The following is a 15,560-nucleotide window of genomic DNA, read 5'->3' as shown; positions in this document are numbered from 1 at the left end:
AACGATCTGGAACATAAAGAATAAACATTCAACCAGAACAAAATGAAGAAAAAAGAATTTTAAAAAATGAGGAGTGAATAAGATGACTCTGACATATCTCCAAAAGCGCCAATATCCAAATCATAGGGATGCCAGAACAAGCTGAGGAAAAGCAAGAAACTGAAAACTTATTTGAAAAAAATAATGAAAGAAAACTTCCCCATTATAACAAAGGAAGTAGACATACAAGTCCAGGAAGTAGAGAGTCCCAAACAAGCTATACCCAAAGAGAACCAGACCAAGACTCATCATAATTAAAGATAAAGAAAGAATCTTAAAGGCAGTAAGAGAAAAGCAGAGAGTTCCGTACAAAGGAGTTCCCATAAGACTATCCACTGATTTCTCAAAAAACATTGCAGGCAAGAAGGGACTGGCAAAAAGTATTCAAAGTGATGAAAAGCAAGGAACTACAACCAAGCTTAGTCTATCCAGCAAAGCTATCATCTAGAATGAGGGGCAGATATAGTGCTTCCCAGACAAAGTAAAGCTAAAGGAGTTTCATCATCACCAAGCCATTATTATATGAAATGTTAAAAGGACTTATTTAAGAAAAAGAAGATCAGAACTATGAACATTAAAATTACAACAAACTCACAGCTGTGAACAACTGAATCTAAAAACAAAATAGAATAAAAACAAAGGAAACAACTAGAACAGGTACAGAATCACAGATATGGAGATCATTTGGAGGGTTATAGCATGAAGGGGGCTGGGGGAAAGGTATAGGGAATAAGAAGCATAACTGGTAGGTACAACATAGACAGAGGGATGTTAAGAATAGTATAGAAAATGGAGAAGCCAAAGAACTTATATGCGTGACCAATGGACATGAACTAAGCAGGGTGGGGGCTGCTAGAGTGAAGGGACGTACATACTGGACAGAGGGGGACACAGGGAAAAAATTGGGACAAGTGTAATAGCATAATCAATTAAATATACTTAAAAAATAATATTGAATATAAACAATAAGTGAAAAATTAAAAAAACACACACAAAAATATTGACAATAACAAGTGCTGATGTGGAAGCAGAGCACATGGGATTTTCTTATAGTGCTGGTGGGAAATGGACAGTGATACGAACATTCTGTAAAAGTTCTACAGTTCAAGTTCAACATACAACTATATGAATAAGTAATCCATTCCTAGGTATTTACCCTAGAGAAATGAAAATTTAAGTTCATACAAAAATCTATTAAAGGAGGTCATACCTTACACATCTGGTAAGAATGTACATAACATCAAGTATTTATCAACAGTTTAGTCTAAGGCAAAGCAAGCAGAACAAAAAAGAAAATAGTCCTTAGGAAAGGATTAGGAAAATAATCCCTAAGGAAAATAATCCCTAAGGAAAATAATCCTTAGGAAAATAATTCCCTAAGGCAATATATTACATTAGATATAGTTTCAAGTAGAATTAATTTAACTAGCAAATAGGTATATAAGAGGAAAAATAAATCAAGTTGCCTGGGAAAGATTTCCCTCATAAAATATACTGTTATTGTTGTACATATAAAATATAAAAGATAATAGGCCTCTGATTTCACTCCTTACATAAACTATATTCTAAAATAGCTAAAAATGGTTACACTTAAATTTTTATGCTTTATTTCATGAGAACTTAAATATTATGTATGCTATATTTAACCACAAACTATATAGGTTTCTGTAATAAAACTTGCATTTTTACATATAAATCATTATATGCAAGTATCAGCTGAAAGATCATCTTTACACAGCTCTCTCCAAGATGAAGTTTTTCATTGTACTAAGGAAAATCTCTCCTAAGATCTGTCGTTTGAAAATATCAAGAACAAGGATCTTTCTCAGCTTTTGATTCCTTCTCTTCAAATAAGAATGTTTTTCAGTCAAATAAGGTTTTTAGTTAGAAGAATTGCCATTTTTCAAGTTTTATTTGTCTATGTAGATTCTCCATCTATCTATTAACACCTTAAAGATCAAACACTATAACAGCTGAGAATTAGCCAACAAAGAATGTACACCAAGAGGTTTGGCCAACCCTGAATCAATCTACATTGTAACTTAAATACATGTTTCAAACTGTGATATAATAACACCAAGAGTCAGTAAAGAACCACCTATGGAAGCAGCAGCTGAGTAGAGAAATAAATCTACAGGGTCCAAGTTTCAAAGGAAGAATTATGTGCATTGATAGACAAGTAGGATGGGAAAGGGTCTGTTCAAGAATTCAACAGAGTTCTATGACAGAAATATGAGCCAGAAACCCTAATGTAATAAAAGGAAGGTGAAAACTGATGAAGGGCTTTTGATTTGAGGCCTCCATGTGGCCTTGACTCCTCCAGTTGTTACCATTACTTCACATCTCTCCTCCAACAATCACCGTCCTCTCATCTGGTCTCCATCCACCTCGCAGCTCTTCTAAACTGCAGCTATACTTTTGCAGCTATAAGGTCACAGCAGAAATGTCTACTCTTGATTTCTAACTGACAAAAAAATTTAAGAATTCAAGAATAGCAATTATGTCCTGGACTGGCATACAAAGATTTCAGTGCAGAACAGAAATTTTAATTATTTAAGTGCAATAGACCCTCTAATTCTTTGGATAAAAATAGTTCTTTTTCCACTCCCCTTTTATATCTCAATTCCTTTACTCTTAAATCCTCCCAGACTATTTTCAATCTGTAGTGTCCCCCGCCCAAATGAAGAAATAAGAAAATTTTATAAAAGGGATTTCTTCCCGGAGGAAGAAACAGGAAGAAACAGCCAGAAAACTCCTACATGATTTTTTAATTCTTACCTTGAAATTAGTTGATGTGGCTATGAAAATGCTGGGCTCTCCCACTCTTCTGTTAAGATGGACTCTAATCCTCAATCAAACAATTCCAAAATAGGTTGGCTATATTTTCTAATGAAACTGTTTATTGAAGTACTCTAAAAATATGACAATTTAAGCATCTGAGGGCTTAGTCAATCTTAGGAACCACTAACATGTGAAGGATTCTCTTCTCCCAAGAACCTTGGCAGCATTTATCCCTCACTATAAATAATTCCCTTCTGAATTTCCTTGGAAAAAAACACTCAAAAACATAAGTGAGAATTCTTTTCTAACGGCAATATTCATGGTATGCCTAAGAAAAAGATCTTTTGTTAACTAGTGGTTGTAGATTATATGACTTACCAGAAGAGCAATACTATCTCTTAATTGTTAAAGGATATCAAAGGAATTTCCCAGTAAAAATAGTTTTCTACATACGTGAAACCCTAACCCAAAACAGTAATAATTTAGAAAGGCTATAAAGAAAAAAACCGAAGAGTCTCCAAAGTATTTAACTTCTTAACCAAAAAATGAAAAATCTACCCCTAGAAAAGTATAAATATAAAAAAAGCTTTAAGCACACAGAAACTAAACCCAAATAAATGACCACAATTAGGGAAATGATCTACAGAATCTGTAACACACACAAAAAAAGTTCCTGAAGCATTTGTAATAACGTAAACGTGTTTCCATGTTAAATACAAAAAAAACCCCACATGAATATAAAGTCTAAAATAAGGTATGACATTTGATCTCAACAACAAAAAAATGTCAGAAATAGCTATCTTTAAAGGGTACAATTTTTTTCTATTAAAAAAAATATATATGACACTAGCCCTGGCTAGTGTGGCTCAGTGGTTGAGCACCAGACTGCAAACCAAAGGGTAAATGGTTCTATTACCAGTCAGGGCACATGCCTGGGTTGCAGGCCAAGTCCCCAGTGGGGGGCACTGGAGAAGACAACCACACATTGATGTTTCTCTCCCTCTCTTTCTTACTCCCTTCCCCTCTCTCTGAAAATAAATAAAATATAAATCTTTAAAAAAATTTTAAATGATCTTTAGTGAGATAAATTTGTTTACTATTTTTTTGTTTCTAAAATTTCTGTAATAAGCACATAAATACTTTGATAATAATAAAAATTTTTAAAAGTTCAATAAGAAAATGGCAGAGAATCTTGGTAGAACATTCAACCTGCATTACTTCTTTTATATTAAGGTGCTATCTCATCTCAAATAGTCTAAGATTTACCAAGCAATTCTTATATCCAAGAATTGCATTAAGTGATTTATGACATCCAGTCCCATTTAATCCTTAGGACAACACAAAAATAGGTAATATTTTAATGCAGAAAACTGAAAAACTTCATACAGCTACCAGTCGCAAAGCCTACATCTTAAACTAAACAGTCTGACCTCAGAGCACCTGTGCTCACTCTCTGTACTGCTACATGACCTCCCAATTTACTTTCTGGTTCTTTTTTTTTTAAACCATCTAATCTATGATTTCCAGACTATTATATATGTATTGAATATACTGTTTTTTAATGTTGGTTGCTAGTTATTGTTATAACAACTTACTGAAAAAAATTCATATCACCATACAACTCACTCATTTAATGCAATTTAAAGCATACAACTTTGCTGTTTCAATGGTTATTGAACAGACTTATACAACTATCACCAAAATTAATTTTATAATCATACCCCTCAAATTTTTTTTTGCCCATTAGGAGTCACTACTATTTCCTCCCCCACTTTCCTAGTTCTAGGCAACCACCAATCTACAATCTGTCTATGGGTTTCTATTATAGACAATTCATGTAAGTGGAATCATGCATGTGTCTTACTACTGGCTTCTTTCACTTAGCATAATGTTTTCAAGCTTCACCCATGTTGTAGCATGTAACAGTACCTCAGTCTTTTTTTATGACTGAATGATATTCCACTGTATGCATATACCACTTAGGACCCTTATATTCAGGGTGGAGCAAAACTAGGTTTACAGTTGTGAGTATGCACAACACAATTTATTCTTGTATTGCTATTTGTTAATTATTTTACTATTTCCCATACAAACAACTGTAAATTTGCTTTTTTCCTCACACTGTATTGCTGATAGGAATGTAAAATGGTCCATCCACTGATTGATAAACACTTGGGTTGTTTCCAAATTTTGTTGTGAACCATGCTACAATGAACATTATTGAACAAGTTTTTATGTAAATATATGTTTTCAATACTCTTGGGTACATACCTTGGAAAGGAAGTGTTAGTGATACATTAGCTCTATGTTCAGCCTTTTGAGGAACTGTGAGACTGTTTGCCAAAGTGGCTATACCATTTTACATTCCTATCAGCAATACAGTGTGAGGAAAAAGCAAATTTACAGTTGTTTGTATGGGAAATAGTAAAATAATTAACAAATAGCAATACAAGAATAAATTGTGTTGTGCATACTCACAACTGTAAACCTAGTTTTGCTCTACCCTGAATATAAGGGTCCTAATTTCTCCATTTCCTGTCTGGGCCTTAATTTGTTTATCTGTAAAATGGAGATAACAATCCTTACCTCAAAAATAAGGATTAAATGCTAATATATCAAAATCTAGCCCTGGCCAGGTGGCTCAGTTAGAGCATTATCCCACACACAGAAAAACAAAAATGAAAGTAACAAAAAAACCCCAAACAGTTGCAGGTTTGATCCCTGATTGGGGCATGTAACCAGTTGATATTTCTCTCTCCCTTCACCCCTTCCTGCCTTCTTCTCTCTTTAAAAATTAATAAACAAATCCCTGGATAAGGATTTTAAAAATCTGAGTCCTTGCAATATATGTAGCAAGCATAAATCATTACTTTCTAAGTATCGCTCAAGTTTGTCCATTATCTCCAGTTCAACCTTCTATCTTACTTTAGGCCACCATCATTTCATACTTAAACGATAAATCCCACTCTTAAATGGTTTTCCTGCCTCTAATCTTGTCCTCCTCCCAATTCATTGTCTACTCTGAACTTATATTGACCATTTTAAAATGCTTATCTGATCACATATCAATCTCCTCCATTTTAAACAATAGTTCCCTGATGCCTATAAGACAAAGTCAAACTTAACAACTGAGATAGGAAGACTTTCATGTTTGGCTGCTATTTAAATCTCCAACCTAATCTCTTATCACAGTCCTACATGTAGCCATGCTTTCTTCAACTTCTAGAAGACTGAATAAATCCTGCTTATCCTAAAGGGATCAGCTTAGACATCACTTTCTAAGAAGGCTTTCCAGATAGATCCATAACAAGTTGAAGGATAAATACCCATTATAGAGCATTTCAAAATCTCCCCTATCCCCTATCAACATACTCATTACACTGTATAACAATTAATTGCTTATTTATATCTGAGATGTGGCGAGGGGCTGCCCCCAATATTTTCTTTCATCACTGCTTTCTTTAATGACTACTACAGTACCTGCTATATGGCAGACATTTAACATATACTGTGTGGATGGAGGAATGGTCTCAAAGGTACACATATCTCAAAGGAGTACTTCTCTCCACTAAAACAGAGCCACACCCATGGTTAATGAATACTTTCATGTTCCTATCTGAAAGTTTCAATTAAACATGAACACCACTGCCACAGCTATCATGATATGCATGTGCCTGATCTCAAATTGACTACTCAATATCCAAAGTCAAGTATTGAAGACGTATGGTGTGTTATGTATACAAAACTAAAGCTACGTGAATTTATTTTTCTACTTGCTCTACCTAGTCCTTACAATCTCTACAAAGAGATGTTTTATAATTAAATAAACATAGACTTTATGCAAACACCAATAATCTTTATTAAGAAAATTGAATTTGAAAGGAGAAAACAATTTTTAGATAATTTTACGACTTTATTAATTTAAATAAAACTTAAAAAATCACTTCAAAACTTATGAACTCCTAAGTTTTGGCTAAGATGAAGGCATACATACATATGTTTCACCTCCTCACACAACCAAAAGACAGAAACACCAATTTAAAAAAATGACAACCAGAAATGCCAGAAAATCAATTTGCATGAAAATCTGATGACCAAAGAGTTAAAGAAGAAACATTCATCCAGACAGGTGAGCCAAGACAAAAAAATATGGCCTAAATGAAAGAACAGATCAAAACTCCAGAAAAAGAAGAAAGCAATGAGGAGACTGCCAACTTATCAGATACATAGTTCAAAAGACTAGTAATCAGAATGCTCACAGAAATGACTGTGTATGGCTCCAAAACAAAGGAAGAAGTGTCAGCTATACAAAGTAAAATGAAGAAAATATGCAGGGAACCAAGAGTGAAGGAAAGGAAACCAGGATGCAAATGAACAACTTGGAAGAGAAGGAAGAAATAAATATTCAACTGGAACAGAATGAAGAAACAAGAATTCAAAAAATGAGAAGAGGATTAGGAACTCCTGGGACAACTTTAAACATCTGAACGACTGAATCATAGGGGTGACAGGAAAAAAAAGAGAAATGGCAAGAAACTGAAAGTAATTGCTTTCATATTTTTATTGAAAAAATAAAGCAAACTTCCCCAATATGATGAAGGAAGCAGACATACAAGTCCAGGAAGTACAGAGTCCCGAAGAAGTGGACCCAAAGAGGACCACAGGAAGATAAATCATAATTAAAATGCCAAAGATGAAACATAAGGAGAGAATCTTAAAAGCAGCAAGAGGAAAGGAGACAGTTACCTACAAAGGAGTTCCCATAAGACTATCAGATGATTTCTCAAAAGAAACCTTGCAGGCAAGAAGGGGCTGGGAAGAAGTATTCCAAGTCATGAAAGGCAGTGACCTATATCCAAGATTACTCTATCCAGCAAAGCTATCATTTATAAGGAAAGGGTAAATAAAGTGCTTCCCAGATAAGGTGAAGTTGAAGGACTTCATCATCGCCCAGGCCTTATTATATTAAATGTTAAAGGGACTTATCTAAGAAAAAGATGATCAAAACTATGAACACTGAAATGACAACAAACTCACAACTACCAATGACTGAACCTAAAAAAATAAAAACAAACTAAGGAAACAACTAGAACAGGGACAGAATCAAAGAAGGAGAGATCACATGAAGGGTTATCAGTGGGGTGGGGGAATGGAGAAAAAAATACAGGGAATAAGTAGCATAAATGGTAGATACAAAATAGACTGGGGGAGGTTAAGAACAGTATAGGAAATGGAGAAGCCAAAGAACTTATACGCATAACTGACAGACATATCAGTTATGTCTAAGGGGTAGGGAGCAGATGCTGAAAGGAATGGGGGTACTGGGCAGAGGGGGCTTAAGGGGAGAAAAAAGAATAGGAGAACTATAACAGTATAACCAATAAATACTTTAAAAAACTTTTAAACTCCTAAACTCATCACTTAATAAAGGTTAAATCTTAAATCCTATTATTCCCAAGTAAAAATATGGGAATATTGGGAATAAAAAGCAGCCTTATCTCTTAGGAATACATATAGAGTATTTACGGATAAATCAGAGAGAGTGTAAGGTTGGCAAATTCACCTGTAGAACCACCTAGGTCTGTAGACTTTTGAGAATGAGGAAGTTTGGTTTTTAATTAGCATTCCAATGTTGGTATTATTAATGTATACAAATCTTTCATTTATTTTGTCAATTTTACATTTTCTATTTCTCCAGATAGAAATCCAGTTTAAATTGTTTAATGGTATTAGTATATATTTGTATTTATAATTAAATACCTTATATGTAAATAAGCTATTGGAGATTATAACCAAACTACACATTTATGAGATCAAATCTGATCCATTTACCAATAATTTAGGACAAAATTAGTTTGAAAAACTGTATATGTTTACCCATACTTTCTCTTGAAAACAATCCACATATCCTTGACAATCATCAGAAGCTATCAACATATATATAAAATGGGTTAACGAACTTTTTCTTCCTTTCTACTTGTGAAGGGACCCTATCCAATTTCGATTCAGTTAAAAAGAAATGCTCCCAGGATGAGTCATCGAGAGTAGTTCAAAAGGTTCTATTAAGGGATCAAAGTAGCTAAAGGTTTTTTTTCCCTACTAAAAGACTTTACAAGTCAGGTATCATTATTATCCTCAATCTTCAGATGAGGTAGCTGAGACTTAGAATAGGTTACTTGTCCAAGGTCTGGTTCCATATCCGGTGCTTACCTCTCTCTATTATTCTGCTTCCAACACACTAAATTGATGGAAAATTAGTTATGTCTCCTAGAACTCATATCACAGATCACCTACAGAAAATATCACTTTCTCAACTTAATATTTTGGTTTTTTTAATGAAGGCTGTGATTCAATATTTAATCAGTTTCAAATGTGCTTTTGCATATTTTGTCCTACGCAGTTACGTATGAAGTAACACATCACCAGCAAAACAACAAATGCCTTCTCTGGATTTTGTAATATCTGTGCTCCTACCTGACACTGGTTAATGGCCGAATGGTTGCCATGGAATGGAGACTGTCTTTCTTTATCTCGGTGATGCCGACTGCTGTGTTTACTTCTCTGCAGTTGCTGGCGTAATTTTGCAATCTAAAAAGAAGAAAAATAACAAGTGCATCAGAGTGTAATCCATACTATATAAAACAATTTAGCTTAATTTAGAAATTAAGTAAAATTCCGCCTTAAAAAATGTTTTGAATTTGTTAAGCCATATTACAAAATCTGATTCAGTGCACACATTTTCATATATACACATACCAGGGTGCATATTAGTATATATTTTAAAGAGAAACAAAATTATGCTCCAATATCTTTCTAAGCTTTCCCACTTGCCAAGAATTAACAAAGTTTCCAGTACTTAGAATAAATTATATTACAGCCCTGGGTGGTATGACTCAGTGGATTAAGCGCTGGCCTGCAAACCAGAGAGTCACTGGTTGGATTCCCAGTCAGAGCACATGCCTGGGTTGCAGACCAGGTCCCCAGTTGGGAGCACATGAGGGGTAACCACACATTGATGTTTCTCTCCCTCTCTTCCCCTCTATCTAAAAATAAAACTTAAAAAAATGACTATATCAGAGCTTTCATAAAGAATTAAAAATTAATGGTAATTATTCTCTCATTGCCCCTATGAATCACATTTTATTTAGATTTAGATTTTTTATCAAATATCTTACCTTCAACAGCTCCAAAATTTAAACAAGATTTAAAAATCAATTCAAACAAAACGCATTCACAGATATAGTCTTTAAATAATATAATTTTAATCAGTATCTGATAGTATTCCTAGACCAAATTTTTGTTTTATTTCTAAATTATATGTAAAATGCAAATGTTATAATATTGGGCACAGAAAATGGTAATCATAGCACAGTGACATAATCAACTTGATCATACTGGGTTATTCAACTGCAAGAATGTATAAAAATAGTAAGTGTGAATTTGTTACAGCACTACAAGTTTATACATCTGATATTTGCATTATGAAGAGGCACAGACTCTCAATAAAAAGACATAAAACATGCTCTCAGATAAGTAACGTGTATATTTCTTCACTCAAATCTTTATCCAAATTATAACTGTTTTTCTACTAGTTCTTAAGTAAACAAAACCAAAAACAACAATACCCACCCCCCACCAACAGGCACAATGGAAACTAACAAATTCCTGTTGCCCACAATTTCAAGGAACCAGCTAGCCAACACAGGGGTCAAATTTCCACACCCACTTTCTTGGAATCATTTTCCTGACCTCCTTAAGTTGATCTGTACTGCCCCAGGATGCTGAACGCTTGTGAGACCCTTTCTTCTTTTCAGAGTATTCTTCAGCCCATGCACTCTCTGTCTATAATGAAAAGAAGAGGGAAGGAGAATTTCAGTAAAATAGTTAAGGATGGACATTGAGGGCATTATGTTAAATGAGTTAAGTCAGACAGAAAAAAGACAAATACTGTATGTGGAATCTGAAAAGCAAACAAACGTAGAAAGACAGATCAGATTTGTAGTTACTAGAGTCAGGGGGTAGATTTGTGGAGGAAATGGATGAAGGTGGTCAAAAAGCACAAACTTGCAGTCATGAATAAGTAAGTACCGGAGATGTAATGTACAACATGATAGTTACAATTACCACTGCTGTATGGTATATTTGAAAGTTGTTAAGAGTAGATCCTAAAGTTCTCATCACAAAGAAAAAAAGTTATTTTAGAGCTATATGAGTGATGAATGATATGAACTAAATTTATTGTGGTAATCATTTCACAGTGCATATATATCAACTTATTATGCTGTACACCTGAAAACTATACTGTGCTGTATGTCATTGGGAGTAGTCTGAAGTCTAGCTGAACACAAGTCCTATAACTAAGGATATACAGAAGCCGCATGGACACTGGTCGGAGGGGTAGAGACAGTGAATAGGCTAGTCTCACACCCATGTGTGGAGAGTAAAAACTGGGAGGGATAGCTCAGCTCTGGAGGTACCCCCTGGGGAGTGAGGAGTCCTAACCCCATACCAGGTTCCCAAACCTGGGGTTCCAGTGCCAGCAAGGTAAGTCCCCGTAACTTCTAGCTGTGAAAACCAGTGGAGATTGTGACTGAGTGAGATGGAGGGCTTCTGGAGTCACAGACATTCTTCTTAAAGGGCCCCCCTCACACACACACTTAACTGACTCACTCACTCTGAGATCCAGCACTGGAGCAACAGTTATGTATGGGAGAAATTGAATTGTATGAATTCAGGGGCAGCTTTCTCCAAGAGAGACATGCTGGCATAAGCCATTGTTCTTTTGCTGAGACCCTCCATTTGCCCCCACAAAGCCAGTGGGCGCCATATTAGTCTCCATCAACCTAGCTAAAACCAGCTGACCCTGCCCTGGTGTTGCTTGAACTCTGCCCCACCAAACTTGTGGGCCCCCCAAACCAATTCCAGTGTCATTTCCATATTAATAACCTGAATTGATTCATGCTAGGGACTTTCCTTAAATCTCGCAAAGGTCCACAAACCCCAAACAAGCAGCATCTGGGCTTCTGCATGCCCTGAACCTCTTGCTAAGCAGCCCAAAAGCCAGCATTAGCTGGAATTAGCATTAGCAGCTGTGAGCCTTGGTTTGCAGCCTGGCTCCTCATAGGCACCTCCAAGCCCAGCACAAGTGGCAACCAACGGCAGAACACTTTGTAGCTCATGCTCGGTGGCCCCAGGTAGGGCACAGGCAGCAGCTGACCTTAGCTTGCTCCTCCCAGGAGGCCCCAGAGGCAGCACACCTGGTGGACAGCTTCAGAACACACTGAAGTACCACCCAGCCACCATATCACAAGTGACGCACTCAAGAAGGAGACTCACTGGACACCAACGCCCTGCAGAACGGTCCTGGTCCATGGAGTGGGCCCCTGCACTATGGCTCCTTCACTGTAGTCATCTGACTGGGGGAATAAGCCCCACCACTTTAATGTGCCAAAAGCCATTAAGGTTTAACTACAACAGGTGAAGAAAGGGGAGAAGGAGAACCACCAACAACAAATTCTCAGCTGGTGGATCAGATGCTTTCATCTCTGCCATCTTGTGGTTTAGACTTTTCTGGGTTTCTGTGTTGGTAGTTGATCTCTGCAGCACTTAGATAAGTTTTTTGAATCATATGATCTTTATTGAGACAGGTCTATGGCCTAGCATATAGTATATGATGAGAAAAGTGGTGGTTGAGCTGAGGTGGTTGCTGGCACTGGGGACTCATCTCAGTTTTTCTTATCGTCTTCATTGCTATCATCTCTACCCTGTTGTTGGTGAAAAGGGCCCCTGTGGAATTGTGGTCTGTAGCCCAGATACCTATTCTGTATCACTGGTCTATCTTGTTCTCCCGCAGCCTTGTTGTCAGCATCCTGCATCACTTCTCCTTGCACAAGAGGGTTGGAACACTGTAGTTGACTTACATAAGGTGTCCTCATGTAGTAAGGTGGGAACCATCACCTGTGGTATGGTCGGAGCTGTTGGGCCTTGCCTTTGGGAACACTCTGAACCCTCATTCTTTCCCCACCCTTACTAGTCTGGTAATTCTGCTGGTAATTGTATGTAGGACCCAAAAGCTGATGAAAAACAATAATTCAGAAAATAAAAACTCTTTATAAAACCAAAGCAGGATAATTTGAAAGTAAACCACACCAATGTGTATCAAAGTCTAAGTACTGAAAACCAAAGATAAAAAAAAATCCCAAAAGGATACATTAAAAAGAACAAACATACTAACACACAGAGATCCAACCCCATTCCCCACAGAGCCAGTGGGCTCTGTATAGTAAAAATATTTGCCTTCTCATTAGAAGCATAAGGTAGAGGATAATGGAAGGACATCCTCTAAGTGGTAAGAAAAAAAAATCCTAAACTGTCAATTTAGAATTTTATAGAATGCTGGGTATGTCCAGAAATAGTAGCCTTCAATAATTAATGTAAAATAAAGATATTCTGTAGTACATGAGAACTGAGAAGATTTATTTCCATTAGACTTATTTAGAATTGCTACACAAAGTCCTTTCGGATAAAGACAAATGATACAAGCTGTAAACTGATACATAACAGGGACTGGAGAGATCTGGTAATAGTAGATAAGAGGAATATTTCATAATGATAATTTGATGAGTTCATAAAAAAGGTCATAAAAACCTGTCAATATACTCAGGAAGAGAATTTCAAAATTCATAATAAAAACAATGAAGAATCAAAGGGAAAAACAAACAAATCACAATCATTATGGGAGATTTTAACACACCTTTTTCTCAGCAACTGATAGAATAAGTAAATGAAAATCAATTTGGATATAGATGGTTTCAACAACACTATAAACATGACCTAATATATTCTCATTGAATTTATACCTATAAATACTGAGTCAGTTTTTTTCCTCAGCACACGTGAAACTTTTCTCATCACACACTATATGCTAGGCCATAGACATGTTTCAATAAATTATCATAGGATTCAAATTACTAAGTATATTCTCTGATCATAATGGAATTAGATTGGTCATCAATAATAAAAAGCATCTAAAAATACCAAATGTTTGAAAAAAGCACAATTATAAATTAATTCATGTGACAATGAAGGATTCAAAAGAAAGGTTAAAAAATATTTTGAACCAAATGATAATAAAAACATATTAAACTATGGCAGATACTTCAAAATGGTGCAAACAGAAAATTCAGAGGGCAAATGTTTATATCAAATAACAAAAAGAATGTTTAAAATCAGTGACCTAAGCTTCTACCTTAAGGGACAAGAACAAAAAAAGCACAAAGTGAACTGAGCATACATATACTACTAAAGTTAATGAAGAAAGCAATGAAAGAGAACATACAGATCAATAAAGCCAAAAGTATTGTTGGAAAACAATAAAATTGATAAATACCTAACAAGAATGATCACAATAGAAGAGAAAAAATTAATAGTATGAGGAAAAAAAGATTATCACAGATCCTATCATTAAAAAAAAAACATGGACAAAGGAGAACCTCTGGCCAAGAGGAAGGTGTAGGTAGGTAACACTGTGCCTTCTCCATACACAATCAAAAGAAAGACAACAACAAGTTTGAAAACAAAAAAACAACCAGCACTGCCAGTAAAATCTAACTGAATGGAAGTCCGACAACTAAGGAGTTAAAGAAGAAACATTGATCCAGATGGATAAGAGAGGTGGGGAGTGCGGTCACGGTGGAGAAGATTATGGCAAGATAGTGGCTAGAGGACTGGGTTGGGGGGGTACCACATTTGCATGCGGATCAACCAGGAGCAACATCTGCGCAGCAAGACACACCACGCAACCCAGTGTTCCAGCACAGGGAAATGAAGCCTCAAAACCTCTGGCTGAAAACATCTGTGAGGGTTGCAGTGGCGGGAGAAATTCTTAGCCTCACGAGAGAGTTTGTTAAAGAGACCCACAGACAGGGCCCTAGAAAGTACACAAACCCATTGACCCAGGAATCAGAACCAGAAGGGCCCAATTTGCTTGTGGGTAGTGGGGGAGGTGACTGAAAGGTGGCCGAGAGCCCAGCAAGCAGCATTGTTTCCTCTTGGACCCCTCCCCCACATACAGCACCACTATGTAGCAACGTGGGTAGCCCTGCCCTGGCAAATACTTAAGGCTCCGCCCTTTACTATGTAACAGGCACATTGAGACAAAAAAATGGTCCAAATGAAAGAACAGATGAAAGCTCCAGAAAAAATATAACTAAGTGATGAAGACATAACCAACCTATCAGATGCACAGTTCAAAACACTGGTAATCAGGATGCTCACAGAAATGGTTGAGTATTCTCGCAAAATAGAGGAAGAAGTGAAGGCTATGCAAAGTGAAATAAAGAAAAATATAGAGGGGCCAACAGTGAGTGGAAGGAAACTGGGACTCAAACCAATGGTTTAAACCAGAAGGAAGAAATAAACATTCAGCTGGTACAGAAGGAAAGAAAACAAGAATTCAAGAAAAATGAGGAGAGGCTTAGGAACCTCTGTGAGAACTTTGCAACATCTGAACCATATGGGTGCCAGGAGGAGAAGAGGAAGAGCAGGAAATTGAAATCTTATTTGAAAACATGATGAAGTAAAACTTCCCCAATCTGGAAAAGGAAGTAGACTTCCAGAAAGTCCAGGAAGCTCAGAGTCCCAAAGAAGTTGGACCCAAGGAAGTACACACCAAGGCACATCATAATTACATTATCCAAGATTAAAAGATAAGGAGAGAATCTTAAAAGCAGCAAGAGAAA

At 36.2% G+C, this 15,560-nt stretch overlaps 1 protein-coding gene across 3 annotated transcripts in view; it reads right to left on the bottom strand.

Annotated features, from left to right (window-relative positions):
- The window catches only part of FAM117B (family with sequence similarity 117 member B), a 110,010-nt gene that overhangs the window by 20,295 nt on the left and 74,155 nt on the right, over nucleotides 1-15,560 (bottom strand). For 2 of the 3 annotated variants that reach the window (XM_037153452.2, XM_037153453.2), the window contains exons 3-4: nucleotides 10,570-10,662; nucleotides 9,295-9,408 (exon numbers count right to left, since the gene is read on the bottom strand). In XM_037153452.2, coding sequence (XP_037009347.2) covers nucleotides 9,295-9,408; nucleotides 10,570-10,662 — 207 coding nt within the window. The remainder of the gene's footprint in view (nucleotides 1-9,294; nucleotides 9,409-10,569; nucleotides 10,663-15,560) is intronic. The other variant, XM_037153454.2, reaches the window with a different exon arrangement.

The sequence above is a fragment of the Artibeus jamaicensis genome, unplaced genomic scaffold, assembly GCF_021234435.1.
Source record: "Artibeus jamaicensis isolate MK-2021 breed Jamaican fruit bat unplaced genomic scaffold, CSHL_Jam_final contig_391, whole genome shotgun sequence".
In the NCBI taxonomy this organism is placed as follows: Eukaryota; Metazoa; Chordata; class Mammalia; order Chiroptera; family Phyllostomidae; genus Artibeus; species Artibeus jamaicensis.
The sequence above is the reverse complement of the archived record's forward strand: the minus strand, read 5'-3'. Positions and strand labels throughout refer to the sequence as shown.